Source organism: Dendronephthya gigantea, unplaced genomic scaffold (assembly GCF_004324835.1).
Source record: "Dendronephthya gigantea isolate DGI-Jeju-01 unplaced genomic scaffold, DenGig_1.0 000001F, whole genome shotgun sequence".
Taxonomy (NCBI): domain Eukaryota; kingdom Metazoa; phylum Cnidaria; class Anthozoa; order Malacalcyonacea; family Nephtheidae; genus Dendronephthya; species Dendronephthya gigantea.
Genome location: NW_021163011.1, coordinates 3,610,357 through 3,629,140, shown reverse-complemented (window position 1 = coordinate 3,629,140; position 18,784 = coordinate 3,610,357). Strand labels below are relative to the sequence as shown.

At 36.9% G+C, this 18,784-nt stretch overlaps 2 protein-coding genes across 2 annotated transcripts; one reads left to right on the top strand and one right to left on the bottom strand.

Annotated features, from left to right (window-relative positions):
- Positions 1-4,546: 4,546 nt before the first annotated feature.
- Positions 4,547-11,525, top strand: LOC114525290. The gene is made up of 4 exons (XM_028546541.1): positions 4,547-4,715; positions 4,796-5,051; positions 7,675-9,379; positions 10,447-11,525. The coding sequence occupies exons 2-4, from the start codon at positions 4,913-4,915 to the stop codon at positions 10,637-10,639; spliced, it is 2,037 nt and encodes a 678-aa protein (XP_028402342.1). The 5' UTR covers positions 4,547-4,715; positions 4,796-4,912; the 3' UTR covers positions 10,640-11,525.
- Positions 11,526-11,623: 98 nt separating this feature from the next.
- Positions 11,624-18,116, bottom strand: LOC114525298. The gene is made up of 8 exons (XM_028546553.1): positions 17,780-18,116; positions 16,274-16,427; positions 15,908-16,096; positions 15,303-15,527; positions 14,553-14,816; positions 14,036-14,060; positions 13,591-13,681; positions 11,624-13,116 (listed from the first exon to the last, which is right to left on the bottom strand). Exons 2-8 carry the CDS (start codon positions 16,422-16,424, stop codon positions 12,916-12,918), a joined length of 1,146 nt encoding a protein of 381 aa, XP_028402354.1. The 5' UTR covers positions 16,425-16,427; positions 17,780-18,116; the 3' UTR covers positions 11,624-12,915.
- Positions 18,117-18,784: the final 668 nt, after the last annotated feature.

The window sequence follows — 18,784 nt, the reverse complement described above, 5'->3', positions numbered from 1 at the left end:
ATATATTGACACAACTAAGACAATTCTTGTCTTTTGTGGTATTTTAATGGGAACGAAGCTTGAGAAGCCATGTTCAACCATGCAGTACTCCATCAACTGGTTTTCATCATCTTAACGAAGACCTCCGACTCACAGCCAGTGATCAATGAAGAAGTCACTAGACGAAGCTTTTTATGCACCAATAATCACTGACAATATTACGTCCACATAGTCGAAAAATTTAGACACATAAAAATCAGTTTATCTTAAGGCGCGGTGACATCATTGGTAATATTCTCTAGACAAAAATGTGGGAATTTTTGCAGTTAAATTTCCGTCGTCCGTGGGTGCCAAGTGAATGAAATGAAAGCAACACAGCTCAAACTTCGTAGCCGCAGCCGGATCAACTCCTTAAACTCCTTAGGCCATCGAAAACAGTCTTCCTGACTTGATGCCGATTTTTAAGTACCGTTAATTAGGTACATATTGTCGATATCGAAGCAGTTCTGCTAGTCAAATTGTTCTTTTTTAATCTTTTGATACTCAATTCTGTACGAAAACCAATTCAACCAATTATGTTTAAAAAAATGGACTTGGAACAAACATTCTTCACGGGTTGGCGACAATGCGTGCATAATATATGAACTACCTCACTGACATGATATAACAAACTCTATCAGATAGTCTACTGCCGAGACTGTGTCATGTTACGCCTGTTCAATACAATTATACTTAATACCTTTAACTATATATTATAAGGGACCTTGCTTTATTACGTTCCAATATACCCAGGGAGCAGCGTATCTTCGTCAAACTCTTACGTCAGTATTTGTTATCGACAATGTCTCAAACTGTGTTTTCTTTATTATGCATGCTGGTAATAAAAATTCTGAGTGGACGTTTATGCAAAAATTAATTCATTGTTGAAGTGTTGTTCCGTTCATCATACTGCCCATTCAGTATAACCGACAACTGCATTACAGTTATTATAAGACGCTTTCAGGGATAAAAAAATGTTAACAAGTTTTAAGAAAATTCATTTTAGAAAATTATCTTCTTTTTCAAACTGCAGGTTTGTTTGATTTTCAAAGTCGGCAGACTTTAAAATATTCTTTAACACGCACGAAAAGCTCTTGCGCCATTCCTGTTCAAACAAAAATTATATTTTTAAAGCAATCAAAACTGACAAAACGCATTCTTTGCCTGCCTACGCATAGAAAAATGATCTATGGGGGATTAGCTGTGACAACAAAAATCTATATGGTGAACAATTGATTGCGTAGTGAGTTTTACAGTTTTTCCATATCAGCGAGAAATTATTTCGTATGACTCGGCAAAACTTTCCCATCATAGCTGGTCGTCATACAAAAGTTTTCGAATAACTTCCTTTTAGCTCTTGTATAGTCTCCACCCTAGATTGCTTTGAATTGGACACAAATTAGGTATGCCAACCAAATCCTAAGTGTGTTATGTAAAACTGCCTTTATGTTAAAGATCTTTTATTTTCAACTGTACACTTGAGTTACAAAATGGATTACAAAACTGATTCCCGCGTTATAGGCCGTATTCTCTGGCACGAAAAGTCGCTTAGAAAACGATTTTCGTTGCCCCCCTTCGGGCACTACTTGAAAACACGATAGAAAATTAGGATAAATTATAGAAAGTCTAAATTCACTTGTTTTCACCTTCACAAACCTGCAGTTTTCGAGCATTTCATCTTCGAAACATCAGTGAATTTGCATGTTTTGCAATACACTGACGCCATTTTGATTCAGGAAATGTCGTGGATACTTGGTGTAATATACGACATATATAGCAGATTCAGCAGTTTTATACCGGTATTTAAATGAAGTTTCTTTCATTTTTGCTGTGCAAGCAGGTTTCAACAAGGAAGCTTTGAGTGGAGTTTTACAAGGTTTTTCGCAAATTTTCACAGTTTTTCAAAACTAAATTAGTCAGAGAAGACTTAGACAACAATTAATCGGAAAAACATCCGCCAATTTTGCTTACACGCATCAAAATCATCCACGAGCGTTTTGTTTCTAGTCAAGTTATATAAAATAATTACTACACAATTCCTTTCCAGCATAACCTTTGTTTTATATTAACTACCTTTATAATACACACGTTTTCTCAGCAAAACTATTTACAACATCTCAGTTTTTTGACAAAGTTAATTACCAACGCCTTTATCTTATTATCATCAATCCACTAAAAACGAATTTGTTGAGCGAAAACCCAGACATCTTTACGAAGTTGAAAAAGAACAAATTTCAAACATTTTCCTTATGAAAACGTGAGAGGACTTGTGAAAACTGCCAAGTTGGCCCAAGTCTAAACTTGCTGAAGTATTGGAAAATGAATCTGGAAATCCAGAAGTCAATGTTTGTGCATTTAACAACAATGCACTGATTGTGGATGCTATGGCAGTTATTCAGTCGATAAAAGGAAAATGGAAAACATTTGGCGATGATGCTCTTTTAAAAACCTCAACACGCTAGCATGAAAGTATAATTCCAAACGATTAGATTGTTGCAGACAGGTATCCTTAGTTGAGCATAAAGAATGCAGAGAAACAACGAAGAGCTGAAGGAGTCCAGAAAGTTCAAATCTTCGGAAAAGATCAGAGTGTTCCAAAACAGTGGAAAAAGTGTTTAAGATGCGGTGAAAACCAGAAATCCCTCATATCTTTCTTATGTGAACACTGGAGGTCATGTAACTCCTCCCGGTGGTGTTCCATTTCAACTATGTACGTAACTGCTAAAGAAAGATGATATGTTTTATATCCCGGTGATTCCCCGAACGATATTGTTACAAGTAATGAGGTGTCTTCGCTTCATAGCACCACGAAGAAACAGACACTCGTTTAATTTTACATGCCAACCACACAGCAGCAACGTACGATAAAGTTATTATCAAAAGCCCTGATACAGATGTTCTTATACCTGCGATTGCCATGCAACAACAGATGCAGAAAGAGATTTTCTTTTTGATTGGCACGGGAGATAGACGTGGTTGCGTATTTGTAGCAATTATCTCGAAATTCTTGGGCGTGGATGTTGCACTTTGTTTACCAGGCTTTCATGCTTTTACCGGTAGTGGCATTAGCAATCAAGCAGCATCATGGTATCAGTGTTTAAGTGCAGAAGTCGATCTTCCATCACTGGTTGGCAATGGCTGGACGCTTGACGATAAATAGCTGGAGATAACTTGGATGACACGCCCACCCGCTCCGCGATCTTTAATTGAGTGTCAGTTGAGTGCAAGTGCAAGACTGAAAGCTCGACTATGCATGCGTTGTTCCTGCAAAAAGGCTGACTTAAAGTGCACCAACCTATGTTCGTGTGGTGATTGCCAGAATGCAGTAGTTGAAGATGGTAACGACGATGATAGCAGTTATGGCCTGGCTCAATCTGATGACGATGATGAACTTGAAGGATCAGGATCTAATCTGGATTTCGGAGATGACGTCGATGATGAATTGTGGTATTAGCTGTCCGATTAAAAGGGTTGAGTTCAACATTTTATTTGTATTTTAAAATTATAAGGCGCTCGTAATCTCCCACAATGGTATTAAAACGTATCAATATCAACCTTGGTATGCGTGTTCAATATTTTAACATGTACAGTAGTTGTACGTTGCAAATCACAAAACAAAGGGTATGCTGGAAAAGAATTGTGTAGTAATTATTTTATATAAATTGACTAGAAACAAAACGCTCGTGGATGATTTTGATGCGTGTAAATAAAGTTGTTCTTATTTATTTGTAAATTCCAAGAGCAGAATGCTATAAAAAAATCGCAAATTGGCGGATGTTTTCCGATTAATTGTTGTCCAATTCTTCTCTGACTAATTTAGTTTTGAAAAACTATGAAAATTTGCGAAAAACCTCGTAAAACTCCACTCAAAGCTTCCTTGTTGAAACCTGCTTGCACAGCAAAAATGAAAGAAACTTCATTTAAATACCGGTATAAAACTGCTGAATCTGCTATATATGTCGTATATTACACCAAGTATCCATAACACTTCCTGAATCAAAATGGCGTCGGTGTATTGCAAAACATGCAAATTTACTGATTTTTCGAAGATGAAATGCTCGAAAACTGCAGGTTTGTGAAGGTGAAAACAAGTGAATTTAGACTTTCTATAATTTATCCTAATTTTCTATCGTGTTTTCAAGTAGTGCCCGAAGGGGGGCAACGAAACTGAACGATAATCGGCCACAGAATACGGCCTATTAGTTTCAAATGAATTTTTCTTTATAACATGATAGCAGCGTCACTGTCAACGGTGTTATATAATTAAGGAATCGCAAATAGAAATAGTGCTTGGTTGTAACGCTATTTTCTATCAACATGCGGTGATCTATTCATAAAAGTCACTGGTGCGTACCAGCAGAACTAATTAGTAGGTATATGAATATTAAAATTTTTAACCACGCTTCTCTTCACAAATGTCGAACACATGAGAAGTTTGCCTTAAGAACCCTATATTAGGAGCGCTATCGTTTGTCGAAATTACACTGAATGAAATTAGAATATCGTAGGTAAGTGTCGTTTTTTATTGTTAACTTATCAATTCGAAATGCAAATCTTCACCCGTGGTGTGATCATGAATTTGCATAACAAAACACTATTGCCATTGATACACTGCGCTTAATATATTGACTTGACTAACCACACCGTCACATCACAATCCCTTTAACCCTCATCGAGGCGCGACAGTCAATTCCAAGGTAACGTGAACTTCAACTTCAGTAATACGAGAGTGTTTTGACTTTGTTACAACTAATTTTTTACGTACTTCGATATTTAGAATATTCAAGTGTCATTCAAGCCTACGCAGTTGAACTCGGCTGTTTCGCATCGGTTTCGAAACTTGGTTTTTAAACTTTTTCGGCCAAATACGAGGTACAAAATTAAATTCTCAGACATGATGCCTATTGTAACTTCTAATGATAATATTGCGACAAAATATGTCGAGAAAAAAGTATCATTTGACAAGGAAAACCGGCAAGATTCTTATAATGACAAGCCTCGACTCAGACCGGCTGTAACGTCGCAACGCCAAGGTAGGTGGTATAGTACTAGTAGGGTGCTGAGTGATAGCAAGTAAATAATTTATTGGAGAATAACCTTTAGCGATGAACATGATATTTGCGGCAGGTGAATGACTTGAAATAATTTCAGACGTTGATAAGAAGTGAACTTCCAAATTACCTAGCAACTGACTAGTCCATGGTACATATTTGAGGGGAACAAATAAGGACTAATTTTTTTTGGCTCAGTATCTAGCTTACTGTACTTCATAGCGATTAAAAGCGAAGACATTTCCATAACTATGAATAGGGCATCCAGAAATCGCGACTGGTTTTCACATCCTTGATATGTTTTATTAAGCGAACCGTGATATGCTTTTGGAATCTCAGTCACGTTGCTACGCAGTGTTATGAAAATTCAAAATCTCACAAGTCGCCATGAGGCAACACCAAAAAATACACTCTTAATGCGAATCAGTACAAACTGTATGTGATTTTATCAGCAATAAAGCCAGACTGAGCATCGAGTCTATATACTGCCCTGTACTGAAACATCAACTAATCGAGAAATACTAACTGTCAATCAATTCTAAATTTGGAGTGTTTTCTTGCTTTTTGTTGTTTTACTAATTTCATCATTTGTCATGAAATTAGAATTTCAAATAAGGGGATGGCATGGTCTGATGACTATATATGCATGCATAATCCCTCCCATCACATTGTTCATCATTGTTGGACACCAGCACTTCGATGGGAATTTCAATTTAGTCATTATTACCGCCAGCAAGTCTACCTACTGATCAAAAAATTTCAGACAAATGAATTATAAGTTTGTCCTTAAAAACATTTAACCGTAATCCGTGAGTGCTTAGTTGCTCGGTTGGATATGATGAAAACGTGGGAGTTTTTAAAATTCCTAAGACAATACACAGCGTAGCCGAATCACACCAAAAATTTCTTTCTTTAAAAGCGATTTTCGACTTCAAGATCTTGCCCATGCATGTTCATTCATACGGATGACCCCTTTCTAGTATGACAGTGACCTCTAAACTATGCATACAGAAAGGGTGCTTTTCAGGCTAATCTAAGTCTCTGACAGCACAATTCGCAATGATCGAGCTTGAAACGATGCAAAGCAAATGGCAGAAATGAATAAATAAAGCAATAATTTCAGCAATTCTCAACCTACCAATCGCAACCGGTTTTACATTTTTTCTCAATTCGACTACCTTTCAACATGCATATATATTTATAACTCATGCCATTAACTTCTGACGTTCGCTTGTATTATCATTATTCACCACTACGATCTATGATATGTGAAAACTGAGTCTGTCAGTCAAAGCTTAAGTTCCAAATTGGTGGCAATCGTCACGAAAAAGCAATCTTTATCGATGTCAAATATAGACCCTCGCCGTCTTTATTTTCTCTAATTTAAATCAATCATGGTCATTCATCTTTCGTGACGAGAGAGATCAGATCGTCCACCTTAATGCGACAGTTACGAAAAATGGCTGGAAACTAGGCCTTATTAACTAGACCTTAGTGCCAGTTAGTGGAGATCAGGCTTTAGGGGCTCTACGTATACTCAAATATAAATCTTGCTGTGTGCGAATAATGCTCAAATCAAAGAAATATACATTGACATATGACATCATGCAGAACGAATATGGAATGAAAAAATAGACCCTTATCTCTGAGGGATCTTCGGTTTAATAACTGAGCAAAAGAATGTTTGTTTCAAATTTTCCTTAACTCAAACAGTATGCTGAACTAATCTGGGTCACAGTTGCATCATATTCTAATACCATAAATCCGATGAAGAACGAGCAGTGCGGGTGTGTACAGTGACAACTTTAAATCGGAAATTCAAATTTCTCCCACCATGCATGCATCAGGGCCGGGTCAATTCAATATCAGACTCTCCCAGTGAACTCTAATAAATAACTGGAACGATACCTCCTCATTGTTTTTGTGAAGCGAAAATTCGCGGTACTTTACCTCCAGACACGTTATTTTTAGAGTTCATCGCAACGCTTTGCATTGTGGTTATGGTAGTGTTATTGATACTCAAGAGGGACTCGAATGAGATACACTTGTATCCGGCTAGGTAGAAACGGGGCCTCAGATTGCCAAGTTCTATCAACGTGCTTGATAGTTTATGATATTGGGGAAAAGGGAAATCTACTCAATTTAGTACTAATGAAATTCTTTTATGAATATTAATAATGAATATTGATATTAATGAAAAACAATGTTTATTAACTGCGATATTAGTTAGAGTGGTGTTCATAGACTAGAGCATACTATACGCTGAACTATTAACTATCGTTGCACATTCGACGATTTTACAAAACTATAATCCATCAAACGGTGTTGACACGGATGAGGTGTTTTGCCAGACAATATAAGTAAATATTACTATTAGTACTACAATTCGCTATCCTTATAGAGGAACTTGCCTGAAAGCACGCAATAACACACGCTGGTAACTTACATTTAACCCAATTGGCTATTTAAACATTAATACTTTCTGCCTACCATAACCATGTTGGGTTTCACTTTAAATCATTTAATGAATTCACCGTCAAAGTGACATGACCAATTGACGTAAAAATCAAGTGATATTAAATTATTCATTACATATTTCTTTCAGATGAACTTAGTGATGCGGCAACAAGAAGTGGTCAAACCTCATTCAAAACGAATAACCTTGGCATTTCGGTCTCACCTCCATACATGGCCACCGAAGAAAAAAGACAAGTAACGTATCCCGTTATTAATGATGTACGGACGCTACAAGTACCAGGTCAAGCTATGACGACGCATCAAGAAAGATTGCCTACAATGATTCACAGCTCGCCATCTGAACAGTCTAGGTACCTAACAAAGAATACGACCCAACCTGTTCACAGCGACCAAATACCTCCTAAAAACATACAATTGATACCACAAAGGCCTCAGGATCTCATAGATAACGTATCCATCGACTCAGCACGAGAAAATTTTAGGAGTAGCGCACAGTATCGTAAATCTTACGCGTTCAAAATCTGGCGAGACAAAGGAAGCTTTCCATATCGGCTTGCTGAGCAACCAGTTGTTAAAGAAGTAGCACAACGGAAGAAATCTAAAAAATACATGAACGCTGTACGAGCGCAAAGAGATCGTGAAAATGAAGAAGCTTGGAAAACATTTAAGAGTTGTAGAACAACAACAAATGAGATGAGATATAGAAGATCGTCGAAATTCCCACGCATTCGGGTAGAAGCAAATGTAATTACGAATAAACATTACGAGAAAGAACAGTTAGACACGCTATTATCCCAAGACATAGAACAGAAAGGAAGAACTATGAAGCAACAGAACTGTATACCTGACTACTTCAAGAATAAGAAAGAATCGGCACAGAAGACCGAAATTGTACATTCGCCTACTAAATCTATTCCGACTTCAGTGATCCATGTACTCGCAACAAAGCCTTGTGACGTTTCTGTACAAACTAATCAAGCCGAACAACGTACACATAATTCGAAACGAGCAACACTATCAGGAGTTGAGTCGCAATCATATGTAACTTCTGAAGGAAAATTATCGCCAGATAAACAGGGCGGTTCCTCCCAATGGTCTAATGAACTAACTTCCTCCATCGGAAATTATAATATGCATGCTCAAAGTCCCGAAGTGGATGCTAATGCAGAGAACGGTGTACAGCAAATATCAACAGAAACGTTCACTAAAAACAAACAGCCGGACATTTCAAACAGTTTCAGAGAGACTATTCCATCTAACACTCAGAGCGAACAAGAAGGCAGTCCTGCAAAACGCCATTGTTCACCAAGTTTATCCACCGTATCACCTATGTTAAGTAATAACTCCTTCCGAAGTGGCGAAGCTACCGAGTGTTTACCAACTTATTTGAATGGTGATGAGAACACTTCACAGGCCCGTACCCCGAGCCCAATACTGCAGGCCCAAGAAGTAGACAACTCAATTTTAACTTCAGTTATTAAGAACAGTCTGGCAAAGAAATACAGCAAAGAAAACGTGAAACCAAACGCTCATGCAACAGCAGTTGAACGAAACAGAAAGCGAGTACGAGGTGAATCGTTGAATACTGAAGAAGGGGAGCCTCCGCGAGGAAGGATAAAACAGCAAAAGGCAACCATGTTCACACGCCTTGATGAGGCTGTTGCAACTAATCTTGCTGAAGGAATACACAATGTCAACTCGGAATATTTTCCAATAGAAGCTCTTGCCAAGAAAGCGGCGAATGAAACGAGCAAAGGCGTTTCTGACAACCGGGAGCGTAGATTAGAAACAACATCGGTTAAACACAAACTAGACGAGATTGAACGTGCACGGTGAGTTTTTAGACAGTATACTTAGTGTCTTAGTGTTCTGAAAACGCTGAATTGTTGAATTCTGGCTTTAATATAGTTTTATCCCTGCAGAGTGCAGAGTAAGCTCACGCATGCAATCGTGATGGTTCCATTACTTTGCAAAAAGATCAAACATTTTCACATCAAATTTGTCCTTTTTGTAAATTCCACGACAAAACATCTTTATGTATTCTCTGTTGGGGTTTAAGTGTTAGATGAAGAATTTAAAAAAAGTTGACATGTACCATGCATATGCATGTTTATACACGCACCGCACCTAATTTCACACGCTTTAATTGTTCCTGCAGTGCAGTGCATGTAAATGATGACATTTAATTAACAATAATGGCAGTGGATAAAGAAAGAAATATTAGCGATTGCATGGATATGTGCATATTTTTCCGACTACCTTTAAGTTGTCTCATTAATGCATAGTCATTAATTTTTAATGTTTCGGTAGCTAAATTAAGCCCCGTCTACACTACATATATTGGATTCGTTCATCACGTACATCCTCGTTTGAAGCAATCATTTGTAGCACGTTTGGTAGATTTGGCATACTAATTTGGATTGCCAACATTAAAATTTTCACCGAGTTACAATCCTACAAAATTTCAGCCACTCCGATGAAAATCCGGAACATTGTGAACTATATATAGGCCTTGGAAGATGTAGGATCGTTTCAAAAAGCCTTTAGTTATCCAAATGGTTTTTCAGTGTAACAGCTAGGGAGGAACGCCGGTATTGCCAACCGAGTAGGAAAAAATATTAAAAATATACCTTCAAACATAGCTTCTGAATAATGTTTTTGAATACAGAGTCAGAAAAATTAAACGAAATCTAAAACCTTTTGTTTCTCTCAGTGAAGTAGCCATGCATAGTACGTCAGGTACTAATTAGAAAGGTCTTCGCTTTATTAATAAGCTATATATCAGTATAGTCAGTAGTAACTATGAATATATCTGTAGCTATAACATATATGTTGGGCTTATTTACCTGTATGCATGAACTATACCTCTAAACGTATATACTTTTTTGTTTTTATATAGGCTGTTACTGAAAGAATTATTTGATGTTACATCGGAGAGTAGTGGGGATAATGAAATGAAAACTTTCGATCACGCGTCTCGTTCTTTTGGTCGAAAGAATATCCTAAATCATCTCAGCCTTATTGATCGGTATTTTGCTGAGTTTCAAAAGAAGTTATCCAGTTGGGATCGCCCAACTTTGCTTCCATCATGAATTAATTGATTGATGGCTATATATCATGATGACACTATATATACTAATTCACGTTTCGACTTTATTATCTTCATTAAAGTTAACTAAAATATGACAAGCTCCCACTTTTATACATTTTTTTACACTTTTATACAACTAAACAATATACTATTATATATTTACCAATATTATTCACCAATATCATTTACTAAGTCATCATGTAATCTCGTACCCAGGGTCTTCTGTGTTCACGGGGCCCGTGAACACAGAAGACCCTGGGAACGAGGTTGGTCATCATGCACCTCGCACTTCCCAAGACTTCGCACGATTGTGATAATCATCACTAATTACATTCACGGATTCATATCAATAATAGGTATATATTTGGATGCTAACGTATTTTCATCTACACGTAATATACTAGAGTGTAGTGCATGGTAATAATAATCTTACATAGCTATATGTTGTTCAAAAAAATGGCAGCCGAAAAACTGGTTTTCACATGTAGGAACACCACATACGAAACGCAAAGGTTATATTTTTTTAGCAATACGTCAGGACAAAAAGGACAACCTTCTGCATGAAATTTGTGCGTGAAAAAACCCATTTATTTCGACCTATAAAGCAGGTCCTCGAAGAAAATAATTTAAAAAGTCTGGTGAGACCGAACTTCAAATTGGAATCATGTATATTTTAGCATGTGTTATAGATCGCCATTCACTGGTGGTCCGACGTGGAAAGCAGTTTGTGGCGCAAATCAATCAGCTACACTTACAATTAAAAATTTGCTATTGTAATTAATGTTATACTGTAAAATACTGTAAATGCTATATAATATTGGTATCATACTGTATGAATTTTGTACATCATGCATACATGCAGGTGAAATATAATCCCTTACTTAGTAGCTATGTATTATAATTAAAGCCTTACAGTCTCTTTAGACGAACAACTGATTTAAACACATTGAACTATGACATGTATAACTACACTGCATAGTGTGGGGAGTTTAATGAAACTTAAAGGAATAAACAGCTGAATCACTCACGTCGAAAGATTTTACGTTTATGCATGTCCACCCACATCGCGTATGAGCCCGTCGTTATTTTAATTCTGTCCAGTCGTTTACCTGTGGCATTCAGTGGCCAGTTGTTCGAAAAAAGGGATGTTCAACCGTCGTAAAGGTGCAATGAACGGCTTGTTTTTGCAAACCAAAAAAATATCAAAGCCACAAATCTTTAATTAAATTCCGATCCTTACTTAATTGTGTAACATAAAAAAATTCTCGAAGATTCTAAAAGATCACTATCCAAAGGAAATATAGCGTTATCTATGCACTTTTGAAACAACCACCCACTGGTTTGCCCGTAGTTCTCCAAGCCAGTCGAATTCATGAAATGGACACCTTCTGATTTAAGTGAGCTTGATGTTTATTCCATTAGCTGCAGGCTAGTTTCCATATGGCGCCAACTCATGAAGTTTCACTGGTGGTCATGATCATCGATGAATAAAATCTTTTGCGTTTCCAATATATTCTCCCCAGATTACAATGAATTGGCAGCAGGTTGGCGTCATATGGAAGCCAAGCTAAATACCTCTGAGGTATTTAGCCGAGCTAAATACCTCACGAGCTAGGCTGTTAGCTCAGCGGTAAGTTTCTTTCGTGTGCGGATAGTTTTCGTGAGGAATTTGCCTCAAGAGGCAAGTTTCTCACGTGTGCGGATGTAGACATGTAGACATTTTAAATTATTATAGCATGTAGACATTTAAAATTATTATATAGATTAGTTCTATTGACTATATATTTATGTATCTAATTACTTTTTAGTGATTCTGCAAAATTTTGTGATTAGACCATCTCTATCCATCTATCTATCGAGTATACCCTCCAAATTGACATTAATTTCCAATCTAACGCACATATCCGTGCGTTTCCAAGCCAAAATGGCGGTTGAAAATGGTACATATATATTGTAATTGAAATGAGCTGCATGAGTTGGTCGTCCGAAAGTTGTTTTACGAAAAAGAAAATTGCCTTGCTGTGAGTGAGTGAGTCTGCGCGCTATATAATATGGATCATAACAGCAACAGCCAGAAAACAAATAATTTGGATATGCTGAGTTACCGAGAGTTTTCAGCTTCATTGCGATACTGATATAAAGAGCAGTGCCATGCAATGGATAATTTTGAGAAAGGTCTTCAATTAACTTGGAATCTTACCGGGAAAGATTTTTTACAACTTTGCCGTCATTTATATAAAATTATAAAATTATGTTCTATCAACCCTTACATAATTATCACTGGAGTGCAACGACGTTTGCATAATCTTGATCGCACTTGGGAGTCGCATTTTCATAGGTGCTTTCACCAGGCGTAAGAATGTGGGAAATATCGGCGTAGTTTTCTTGTTGTGAACTTGGTACCTTACAGACCTTGTCGGCACTTTTTCCTGACTTTTGATGTGAAAGCTCAATATAAACCATGTCATTACTTTCACTCTATAATTGTAGGACAAAAATCAAAGTTTTCCTGTTGGAACTTAGTCCATCGGACCATACCCCGTACAGCCAAGGAGGCCCTCCTTTTTTTAAGCTGAAATTCTGACTTATGAATTTCAGTTGACTGCCATGTTACATTCAATTACGAACTGAGAAGGGAATTAGGAAAGTTTCAAAACATTAGCTATAAACACGCCGCTTTAGAGATATGCATCCATGGAAGTAGTACAGTATCGAGTCGCTATTCAACAATTACATCATGAGTAATCCAATTATTTTTGTTAAAACTAGTAAGAAAATATTTTTTGCGGCTGTGACTGTATTTATACAAAAAAAACTCCGGTGACGTACATATTTATTAGCTGATAGATAGCGAGTAGCGCAGCCAATCACGATGCAACATTATTTGCAATAATACTCGATTATAAGTTAAATATATACATATAAAACATTAAATTAAATTTCATTTCCAACCTTTCCTTTTCCCGTTTTCTCAGCGTTTGGGTTCACTACGGTATAAACGTCACCATTGATTGGCCCAGCCAAATGGTCAACAGAACCTCGCCTACAACACATTATAATAAGATGGAGTTATATGATCTTTTGTGTCCGCAGGCTTATAAACATAACTATCATACAACACATATATCCCACTTGTGCCCATGTAACAAATGTCCTGACGCAAACAAGATCTTCACCGACGGGAAAGTCGTTCCCAGGCTTCCTAGCTCAAGCAATCGTAAAATGCAAAGGGGGGTAAAGAGGACTAGGGACTAGTCTGCAATCATGAACTGGTGGAATTAACTTCAAAGCGTGGAGAAAAGAGACTTTGTAAAAGTCTTCTTTCCCTGCGAATTTTTAAATGACCAATCACTACGAGTCCTAGAAAGATGAACAACAATATTCTCCGTTAACTTACATCTTGTCTTCTCCATAACCTTTTCCTACACAAAAGGGAAATTTTTACCAAATCTACCTGAATATTCTATTATTGCTACTGATATGCATTAATCATGCATGCTTATAATAATTACTATATTAATATACAATATTCTTCATTCACATTATAATAATATTCATCTGTGGTCGTCTGTGCATGCATGGAAGAATGACTGACTATACATCAAATTGTAAGCATGCATTGCGTGATTCCGTCTAGAAGACTTTATGAATCATTAAATCAGTTATATAAACCAGAGTAAGCGGAATGTTTGAATTTAAGAGTCACAAAAATTTAAAATCCGTGCTATTTTTGTGTACATATGCGTTTATTTTATTAGTGCTGCTAGTACTAAAAAACAGTATTGTTAGTACTTAAAAAAGTACAGTTAGTACTAATAAAAGTACTGTTTTAGATCAGCGATAGTCACATGTGTAATTACGTAAATGTAAGTAATGTAGCTAACGTGCGTATTGAATATAGGAAGTTTACTTACTGACGCATTTTCGTTTATACCACAATGCAATGATGACTACAACAATAACCAGCAAAACCACAACTGCAACAGATATACCGACAACAGTAGTAGTAGAAACTTCACTGTCCTCACTTCTACCTGCAGCAGGTTCATTGGTGTGAGAATCAGTCATTTCTTTAGTGTTCGTCGGATTGTTTCCTTCTGTCTGATGAAAGCTTGGTACGGTAGTATTTAATTGTTCTGTTGGTTTAGAAGTTGGTTTAGAAGTCATCGTAGTAAGTCCTAAACGAATCAAGCATATGAGGTGATTACCACTTTTAAGTCATGTGATTTTCGTTACAGCCCTGTCGAATGATTTGCTCTGGTACCTCAATTCCGTTTTTAGATGCTCCACAGGCCATCTCCCTTCCCTACATGTACCTACTTGCTGTATAGAAATATTTTCATGCCCGCCGGTTTGCTGTGACCTGAAACCCGGCTATCAATTAACCAGTTATTTATTTATTTATTTAGTTATATCTTTATCCCCACCCTGGTTGGCCAGGTGATCATATGGATATAGATAGAGATCATTAGCTAAATTTCGGGGATCATGGGAAAATTTTGTCACAAACCTCTTCATCATGCACTAACATCACTAACGGCATCTGAACGTGCACGTGAGTTTTCAAAAACGAGTTCCGCAACATAATAGCAAACGCCGGGTCAAAATGTAAGCCACTACAATTCAGGTTTCATGCATAAGTTTCAAAAGGAACAACGTCATACCTCCCAAATCACTGCAGTTTCGAGCTTGTTCGCAATGTTCCGTGGCTGATGTTTGATTCAACAGTGTTATGTTATAGCTATAAAGGAACTGGTCACGTTCTATCGAAATAAAATAGCCCTGGACATTTGAACACGTGGTTGTATTTGACTGCAACCATTTTAAGAACACATTCCGTTTTTCTTTTTCAACATTGTTAAATATAACACTGAGGTTTCCACTATCTTCTAAAAGAAACAATTAAAAACCATTTTGAGCCTAAAAATGCCGATTATTTTTACTGCGCGTAATATTAAAACATATAGAATTTACAAATTTTGCAGCCGTTGTATTTTCCACATTTACTCTGACGACATTTTGCGCCGATAACGTTGCAGTTTTACTCATTCTAAGATGTTCCTTCTCGCTCATGCAGTATGACATAGGATAATTTATGGCGATTACTTCGGCATTTTGTTTAGATTAAATTTTATTCTAAAGATTTCATCATGAAGTATCAACTTTGCATACGATTGTGATGGTTTGAACTTCAAAAGATAACATGCAGCATGTTTGTACAGTTAGATTGCTGATGTATTTAGTCGGGAAATAAACTATCCATACTTACTTAAAACTTCAATTTTTAATGCAATCTTCATTTCTGTGAGATTTTGAACACTCGTTGTATAACAAATAGTGTAATTTTCTACTTGACTGGTATTGGATGTGTTCGCTGACGGAATCGCTGCGGAAAATGTACTACTTTTTGACGGAGTAATTTGAACAGTCATGGTTCCAACACCAGATGTAGTTTTCTCTATAAAATTAAAACAAACATGTAACAGTGGCCTCCCTCCGCATGACCTCATCCATGCAGGGTGACATAACTAAAACTAACCTTAGCAGAGGCGTGCCTTAAGACAGTGGGACTGGCTTGGCCAGCGGAAATATTCAACTCTTAGATTTTGTAAAAGATGCGGTATAATTTCCTTACTCGTTTTTGGAGGCTGAGTTGGGGGAGGTCTTTGTGGAGATGGGTTTCTGCGGCGGCTGCATGCGTCACAAGCTTTAACCAAGACCATCATAACAATCACAATACGAATATAATTGCAGGAACGGAACCTTTTTTCATGTTTAATCCACATATTCTAAACAGAAAAAAATTAATATGTTAACAGTTCATTCGAGAAAAATACAGCTGTACATGATGGGTCTATTTTTGTATTCCATTGACATGCTAGTCCAACAATGCCCAAAGCCGCCTTAATTATAAGTCACCCGATGACAACAGCCACTTTAGAAAGTATTAATATGGTAATAATATACGTAATAACTAATACATTGGGTATTGCACTTCCATCGTTGTCAGTAACGAACATGAATTAAATGTTGCAATCTTGTTTTCCGCAATCCCGTGCATGCGCAGAAAAATTGTAGCTACATAGGTATATATCCCAATGTATTCCATCTTACAAAGATCGAATATACAATATTCTGGTATATTGAACACAACAAAGATAAAAAAAATACCATATTCTGGTATATTCGATCATACCAAGGTCGAATTACTCGAATATATTCGACCTTCGCTATATACATTTTTACCGTGTCACTCTGTTTTATACCTCTCCATAGACTAGTCGAGTGTAACATATATACATCGGTATCCTACCAAGGAGGAAAGCCAGTCTAACTTTCGTATTTGTGCATTGTGCTTGTGAAATTCCGACTGATGCATTCGCATACTCAGGCACCCAGCCATAATGTACACAAACCCCGGCGTTCAATCAATTATTTTCTATTATGCATTTCGATTAAACTGTCATCCAAAATGTATATTAGTTGAAATAACTTTTACCTTATTCAACACAGGGCATAACGCACTAAGCACAGTGAAAATTGAAAAATAAGTACTAGTTTATATAGAATACGATTTTCTTATCGCTGTATTTAAAAACCATCTTTATTAAATAAGGAGCGGCGGCTGTTAACCCGGTAAACGAAAAGTAATAGCCATCTCGTTTGTCGGACTTTACGCCTTGTAATTTTTTATGGGCGGCATAATAGAGATAAAATGTAAAAAATGTAAACCGCTTATGTGTTGGATCGTTTAAATTTGCCTCGATCGTCTTTCTACATTTGATCTAAATATACGTGTTGACATGTAAATATGTTATGCATCAGCGGGCCAGCGCAGACTTGAATGTAATTTCGGATTTCGGTATAGAATTTGGCGCCTATAATAGTATATGATTCACGCACGTTCAACCAAATAAACGAATCTCGTTTGATGTTGAACAACAGAGTAAATTTCTAAAGGCCAAGGGGACATTTGGGACATAAACTGTATGCGATTTATACCTATACTGTATATTGGTAAATCACAAAAATATTATTAATACCAACATGTCACGCTAGGAAGTCAGATACTCGATATTTGAACACGAAATCTCTCCTAATAAAAGAGCTTAAAAGATATATTTGCACGACTGTCACTTACCAACTGTTCTTACAAAAAGAGATCGCTGTATCTTAAATGTTCAGTGGTCGCCGTTTCTGGAAAATGATGAAATCATATTCCCAAATATCATTAGCTTCGTACTTTGTCTTCCCGGCTATTGTTTGACCACTTGAGTCTTGACATTTTCTTTTAAGGCGGATCAAGGGCAGCCAGGAAATACGAGATCTTCCTGTCCATGATTTACTAACTTAGATGTATATATATGCCCGTGGTTAGTGCATTTATTTGAAGTTTTTTTAGCTTTGTCGATGAAGAAGCTTCCGTTAAAACGTCACCGATAGAGCGGTGGAAATTATTTGTGTAAAGAATTCGCTTTCTCAGGTTTCACAAGCTTTTGCATGATTTTATACGAAGTGAAACTTGACAGATTAATATTTCAAAACTGGGCAAATATTATAAAGAAAACGCCTAATAGCGAAAACAAGAGACATGCCGGAAGAAGATAAAGGATAAAAATAAATGATCACAAGCCAGTGTCTCAGCTAAGACCCCCTTTCCTGATCATTTTTGTCCAGATTTTTTTGTAGTTCGTGATATTTCCTTATAACAGGGCGCCGAAACCACGCTTACAAGAGCGAGCGCGGATATATTAGGGTGGATTTCCACTTGAAATGAAAAGAGTCAAGCTGAACTAAAGTATTTATTCTGTCAAAATTCAAAAGAAAATGTGCAAATATTTCGCCAGCGAAATGTTTCTCTGTAAGTGGAATTAATCCAACCCTAAAGCGCTTCGTCCCGCGCAGGCGGAGCGGACGTAATGGAGAATCGCCTTCAAGCCAGTTTCCACTAGCTATTTTTTCGCGCGATTTTCCACTAGCTATTTTTTTCGCGCGAAGCGACTTTATTTTTTTCTATTGGAGCATTTTGTTCCAGATGGTTAAAGTTGAGAGCTCTAAAAGCGGACTTCCACGAACAGCGAGATCGTTTCCTAGCGAAATATTTGCATATTTTCTTTTGAATTGAAAACAGCCGAATTGAAGTCGC